Below are 7,356 nucleotides of genomic sequence, written 5' to 3'. Positions count from 1 at the left end.
TTCATGGAAAATAATACGGAGGGAGCTGATCTCATCTTGCTCGGACTCACAGATGACCCACAGCTGCAGGCTCCTCTCTTCGTAATCTTCACCTTCATTTACCTCCTCACTCTGATTGGGAACCTGGGGATGACCACGTTGATCCTGCTGGACTCTCGTCTTCACATCCCTATGTACTTTTTTCTCTGTAACCTGTCTCTGGTGGACTTTTGCTACTCTTCCACCATCACTCCAAAGGTGATGGCTGGGCTCTTTATAGGAGATAAGATCATCTCCTACCATGCATGTGCGGCTCAGATGTTCTTTTTTGTAGCCTTTGCCACTGTGGAAAATTATCTGTTGGCCTCAATGGCTTATGACCGCTACGCAGCAGTGTGCAAGCCCCTGCATTACACCACCTCCATGACCACAAGTGTGTGTGCACGTCTGGCCATAGGCTCTTATATCTTTGGTATTCTGACTGCTGCTATCGATGTTGGGGACACATTCTGTCTCTCTTTTTGTATGTCCAATGTCGTCCATCACTTTTTCTGTGATATTCCAGCAGTCGTGTCTCTGACTTGTTCAGATAAAGACATTAATGAGCTGATTCTTTTTCTTATTTCGAGCTTTAATATCTTTTCCGCACTTCTTGTTATTTTGATTTCCTACTTGCTCATATTTACCACTGTTTTGAAGATGCAATCAGGTGAAGGCTACCAGAAGGCTTTGTCTACCTGTGCCTCCCACCTCACTGCTGTCTCCATCTTCTATGGGACCGTCATCTTCATGTACTTACAGCCCAGCTCCAGCCACTCCATGGACACAGACAAAATCGCATCTGTGTTCTATACGATGCTCATCCCCATGCTGAACCCTATGGTCTACAGCCTACGGAACAGAGAAGTCAAGAGTGCATTTAAGAAGGTTGTTGAGAAGGCAAAGTACTCTCTAGGTTTAATCTTTTAATGGTGTGACATCCACAGAAATTATTTCATCTCCCTTAGACCTATTCTACGTCATAACTCAATGTTCACAGCCATGTAGGGACTCAAACATAAAATTTTGTCAAAGTTTAGGAACAGGTCCAAGCTTTCAAAATTCAAAAATATTATAATTATTTTGAATAAAATATTTTAATGAAGTAAATGTGGCTTTTGACACGTTTTAATAAGATCAAATAATATCATCATCTTAGAAGTTAACGTTTGAATTGTTACTGAGGGTTTTGGTGAGAGAAATCATGTTCACGTGACAATTTCCAAAAGATAAACAGTCATGTTAGACTAAAAGTGCAGAGAATATTAAGACCTTTTCTTATGTTAACTTTATGACTACCATCTCTCTACATTATGTTAAAAATAGTGCAGTGATATTATTAAGGCTATTTTCTTTTATCTTCCTTTCCTTTTTTCAGAAATGCTTTGAAGTGGCTGATTTCACCATAATACTTAACTTGAGCTATTACCTTGTTTTATCACTCTCCTACCCACTCACCCCCTTTAGTCCCACTGATTTCTTGCTATTCCTGGACAGTGCTACACATACCCCTGCCTCAGAAGCTTTGTATTTGCCCTTTTCTCTGCCTAGAATACTTCTCAAGTCATTTCAGATTGCTTGTTAGATGTTATCTGTTTAGGGAAGTCATATAGGCCTTCCTTGGACTACTTTATAAAATAGTCACTTCACTCTCTTTAAGGCTTCTTCTTCAGCCTGCTTCCTTCTTTACAGTTGCCATCAACACTCAGTTCTTTTATTTGTTCACCTATTTTCATCTATATCCCTCAACTTGAATGGAAACTCCCTGTGAGCTCTAGCTTAATCTGGTGATTTAACTGGAAATAAAACTTTGAATCTTAAATTAAAATTCATTTTGTTTAGTGTTAACAACTCAATAAATTTCAGTTTGTGTTGGTGGAAGTAAGTCATAAAAACTCTATAAACTTCAAGAGAGAGCAGGCACCCTAACAACCACTTGATAATGACTTCAGATTCTGTAATAAATTGGCATTGCCTGGTACAACAAATACCTGAGGCATGAAGCAAAAATATCTGAAAAACCAAAAGGCTATCTATAGATACAACTACTATCTTGATCCAAAGGAATTTTCCAAAGCTTATTATTTATGTTGTCATCATTTTTCTTCTTGTTGTTTCTGTGGATTTTGAATAATAATAATAACATTAATGATGATGATTGTTATGTAGGTAGACAGACAGATAGATAGATTTAGACAGATAGACAGCATACTTGTTAGACAGCTATTGCCTTCCAGGATTTATGATATTTGCTATTTCTTGTTGTTGTTGTTTAGTTACTAAGTCACATCTGACTCTTTGTACCCTATGGACTATATAGCCCACCAGGTTCCTCTATCTGTGGGATTTTCCAGGCAAGGATACTGGAGTGGATTGCCGTTTCCTTCTCCAAGGAATCTTCCTGACCCAGGGACTGAACTTGCATCTCCTGCACTGGCAGGCAGATTCTTTACCACTGAGCCAGCATGGAAGCCCATGCATGATATTTGGTATAGGGCTTATCTAATCTAATACTCACCACAACTCTATGAGGCATGTTCTATTATTATCCCTGTTTACAGGTAGATGAGGCACCTGAGACTTAAAGTTAACTAATTGTCCCAAGGTCAGCAAGCACGTGCTAGAGTGGGGCTCCATGCCTGAGCTCTTCATTGTCATAAACAGTCTCTTGCTGTGACCTCCTATATAATCACTATCTCCTATATAATCACTCAATCTGAAATTTACTGCTATTGCATTTTTCTTTTTCCTTTTACATAGTAGAGAAAAGATAAAAGTTCAATCTGTGGAGAGAGGAAGCCGTCAACACCATGTATTTTGCAGCCCTGATGTGCTAGTAGTTTGCAACGTATGCAGCACATACAACTCACATACTCGTAGCTGTATGTGAGAAAATGAAGTACCTAGATTAAATGGATAGTATCTTTTGAGTTTTAGAAATTTTTATTCAGTTTAGCTCAGTTCAGTCACTCAGTCACGTCCGACTCTTTGCTACCCCATGAACTGCAGCATGCCAGGTCTCCCTGTCTGTCACCTTTTTTCACTCCTGGAGTTTACCCAAACTCATGTCATCTCTTTTCTTGAGAAACTTTCATTATGATGACATAAAAATCTTAGAAAAATGTTGAGTGGATTTGTGTAAGAAAAATATTAAGAAAAATTGCACTGGTGGCCAAGAGATTTGGATTCACAAATCAGCCTTTGTTTTCTTTTTCTTGTCTTATTGCACTGGCTTGAACCATCAATACAAGGTTTATTTGTTTTTTATTCCAAATTTGGCCACCTGATGCAAAAAACTGACTCCTTGGAAAAGACCCTGGAGCTGGGAAAGACTGAAGGCAGGAGGAGAAGAAGACAACAGAGGATGAGATGGTTGGGTGGCATCACCGACTCAATGGACATGCGTTTGAACAAGCTCCGGGAGTTGGTGATGGACTGGGAGGCCTGGTGTGCTGCGGTCCATGGGGTCACAAAGAGTCAGAAACGACTCAGTGACTGAACTGAACTTAATCCAAATTTGCTACCATGAGTTCTCCTTGGGTACTGAGCCTCTGGGATATTCTTCTGTCTTACATGTCTTAGTTAATATTTTTATTTATTTACTTAATTTTTATAGTTTTGAGATATAACTGACACATGACAAAAATTTAAAGAGTACAAAATGATTTGATATATATACAGTGAAATGATTGCTACAATTACTTAACATCCATCACCTGACATAGTTATGAAATTTTTCCCTTGTGATGAGAACGTGTAAGATGTAGTCTATTAGCAACTTTCAAAGATACAGAACAGTGTCATTAACTGTAGTCACCATGTTGTACATTACATCCCCAGGACTTATCTGTCTTACAGCTGGAAGCTTGTGCCTTTTGACCACCCCCACCCCAGTTCCACCACCCTTCACCCTCACCTCCAGTGCCCCCACCCTCTATCCCTTGCCTCTGGAAGCCACAAATATCTATTTCTGTGAGTTTGAGTTTTTTAGATTCTACTTATAAGTGAGATCAGATAGTATTTTTCTTTCTCTGGCTGACTTATTCACTTCCAATAAAATGTTGAAGAGAAATGATGAGAATGAAAATCCCTTTCCTGTTCTTGACCTTAGGGAAATTTTCAGTCTCTCAGCTTTCATTATGCACAGATGACTTTTTACCAGGTTAAGGGAGTTCCCTCTGATTCCTAGTTCATTAAGAATTGTTTTTTTTTTCTCCCCTAAAATCAAGGATGAATACTGGATTTTGTCCAAAGTCAATTTCTGCATCCACTAGAATTATCAAACAGTTTAATTTTTTGCTTATTAATGTGGTAAATTACACTGATTGCTTTGAAATGTAAACAGTGTTAATTTTCTCTGAGAGAAACCATACTTGATTGCAGTGTAGTAATACTTTTATTGTCAAAGAAAGCAGAGGATGTTCCTGGGTATTCTTAGCTTGTTAAAAAGGTCACCAAGGGTATTGCCTAAAGTTATAGGCCAGTTTTAAATGGGATTCATGATTCTGAGTCATCTAAATTCCTCTGTTAAAAAGAGACTACAGAGAGAGGCATAAGCCGTGGAAGGAAGACAGAGGCAAATGAGAAATCTGAGATGTTTCCATCTTCTGAGGAATGTGTTCTGAAGGAGGCATTCCCAATCTGAATTCAGCCCTGAGGATGTAGATCTGGTGGGGAGATGGCTAAGGATGAGAGCAGCGTGGACTGGGGAGGGCAGATGGGGACGTGTGGTTTCGGGAGTGACGGTGGCCCCTGCGGGTCTGAGACAGGTGACCCCCTTCTCTGGAAGAGCTTTCACCTCCTCCTCCATCGTCCTGACTCTGCTCTGTTTCCCTGCCTCCTGGGCCGCTGCTGCTCAGCCTCCTTTGCTGGCTCCTTACTTCTGACTATCAGAGTCATCCAGGACTTAGTCGCAGGTCTTCCTCTCCCTCTGAGGTCACTCCTTGGGTAATTTCACCCCGTCTCACGGCTTTAAGTGCTTGAGGTATTTGAATAAAATTCAGATTCTTTGTCATGACCTCCAAGATCCAACCAGGTTGGGTACCCAACTACCTCCAGGACTATACTTACCTCCTCTTCCCCACAGTCCAATGCACTTACTATTCCTTCAACATATCAGACACGGTCTTATATCAGGATCTTTATTTATTTATTAAAGGATCTGCTCTTCCCTTTTCTTGGAATGTGTTTTTCCAGATCTTGTCATGGCCCACTCCCTAATTTTATTCGATTCTCAGCCCAAATACCTGAAAAAAGCCTTCCTCAACCCCTGAACTTCCTTACTTAAAATAGCTGTTCCAACCTGTGACACTGTCTGTCACCTGACCCTACTTCTCCTATCACAGGCCTTCCTGTCCCGCATATTAAAGCCAGCATGTGTCTCCATCATCTATCTCATGCACAATGAAGCGACAGCCAGGAAAGCCACGGTGCTGCTGTTTTTCCTTTTGACTCACTATGTACTCAAGAAACGTTTGTTTGGTGAAGAAATAACAAATATTTGCTGACACTTTATGTATTAGGTTTTACAAATCGTTTCTACTCGATGTACGGATTTTTTCTCCCCCAGATATTTCTCTTGCAATTGTGTTACCTACACTTAGATGGCAGGGTTGTCTATTAATTTATTCACAAAGCTTAAACTTGCTTTTCTCAGGGATAGCGAACATAAAAGAACAAGAATGTTATAAAATTTGGTTGCCTGTGTCTTGCACAAAATATTTATGCTTTCTAAATCTAATGAGATGAATTATTGATTAAATGCCATCTTTGCTTCTCAATTCTTAAAAATCCTTAATTTTTTTTCCAGTTTCTCTCTTTAGTTTGTGAGTGCATTAAAGGCATAGACTGTGAATTATTCATTCTTTGTCCCAGGGCCAGACTCAGAGTGTGATGAATAGAAGGTTTATAATAGATGTTCGTTGAAAATGACAGAGGAATGATTCAGGGAAATACAAGAATTTAAGTACAGATTTATGTCTTTGTTCTGTAAAAATTGCCAAGGTTTTCATAAAAATTTGTGATTCCCTATCTTCTTAATTAGTTGTCTTTTGTGTCCCAAACTTGATCTTAATTTAATTTCTCAGGCAAACTCCCAACCTGCATTTAAGTCTATTTCTAACCAACCCAGCTTCTCCATTACTCACTGCAGATGGAGTGATATCTTAGAATGAATGCACCTTCTGTAGGATCTGTAAGGCAGAGGTAATAGAGGTCCAGCTCAGGTCCACAGGGACGAGGCCCAATTCAAACCAAATGATCGAGGTCTGACCATCATGGTTCTTATCCTATCAAATATGGGCTCAATGAAATCACAATAAAGAGAGAAAGTTATAGCTCTGCCTAACTGACGTTATGCAACGTAGAAGATTCTGGCATGATGGTTTAGTGGGCAAGACAGCCTTTATTCCTTAAAATTAAATTTAAAAAGTGCTTTTGTTCTTCCTAGAGTAAGAGTCACTATAAAATGTTAAAACGATATTATCAGATATAGTATTAATCACTCTACTCCATGAAACAGAACCACCACTTTGGTTACATGCTGCTATATAACAAACCCCAAGTGTAAGGGGCTTAAAATAATAGTAGTCATTTGATTGTTGTGTCTCAGAGTTCTAGGAGTTGACTGAAAGCAACCAGGCAATTTTCACTCAGAGCTGTGAAATGCAACGACATTTTTGCCATCAGAGCTGAGGCTGGGATCAGCAGGAGTTTCACTCCCTCGCGTGGCGGGTGCCTGGCAGGAAAGCTCAAAGCCTTGTTGGTTGGAACACCTGGTCCACCCTGCGCATCTCTCTCTGACTCTCTGGTCTCTCCAGCAGGGCGACCTCAGAATAGAGGGACTTCTTCAATGCTAATTCAGGCCCCAGAGTGCATTCTTGAGGGAGGGCTACAGGAACGTGTGCTGGGTTTTCTAAGAGCCTCGGGGATCACGCAGCACCACTCTGGGATCCTCTGTTGGTCAAAGCCACCCCCACAGTCCTGCGGGTTCAGGGGAGGGCCTCAGACTCCACCTCTTGATGAGGAAGTGGCCAGTCCTTCAAGAGCACATGGGACGGAAATGTTGTCGCGTCCATTCTTGGAAAACATAGCCTGCCATGGCCGCTGTTAATGTCTTGCTGACTCTCCTCCCAGGCATCTCCTTCTGCATATTCAGTTTTACATGAGTGGATTTTAGCGATACACACCTTACTTGTTCTTATTAGATCACTTGTCATTTTGCAGGTTAGTAACACGGCTTGTCACACAGTGAGTTAGCAGCAGACTCGGGTCAGATCCGAAGCCTCTCGAGCACAAATCTAGGTCTTATGCTGGCCCACATGGAATAAAGAGAGCAGA

The 7,356-nt window shown here is 40.6% G+C and overlaps 1 protein-coding gene across 1 annotated transcript; it reads left to right on the top strand.

Annotated features, from left to right (window-relative positions):
• Nucleotides 1–948, top strand: LOC122449877 (olfactory receptor 5B3-like). The gene has a single exon (XM_043481934.1). It carries the CDS (start codon nucleotides 4–6, stop codon nucleotides 946–948), a length of 945 nt encoding a protein of 314 aa, XP_043337869.1. The 5' UTR covers nucleotides 1–3.
• The last annotated feature ends 6,408 nt before the right edge of the window (nucleotides 949–7,356 follow it).

This window comes from Cervus canadensis, chromosome 11 (assembly GCF_019320065.1).
Source record: "Cervus canadensis isolate Bull #8, Minnesota chromosome 11, ASM1932006v1, whole genome shotgun sequence".
Taxonomy (NCBI): Eukaryota; Metazoa; Chordata; class Mammalia; order Artiodactyla; family Cervidae; genus Cervus; species Cervus canadensis.
Note: the sequence above shows the minus strand (reverse complement) of the source record. Positions and strands in the feature narration are given on the sequence as shown.

What these genes read in the sequence shown, in the direction of transcription:
- LOC122449877 (XM_043481934.1), top strand. Translation starts at nt 4, where the DNA reads ATGGAAAATAATACGGAGGGAGCTGATCTCATCTTGCTCGGACTCACA.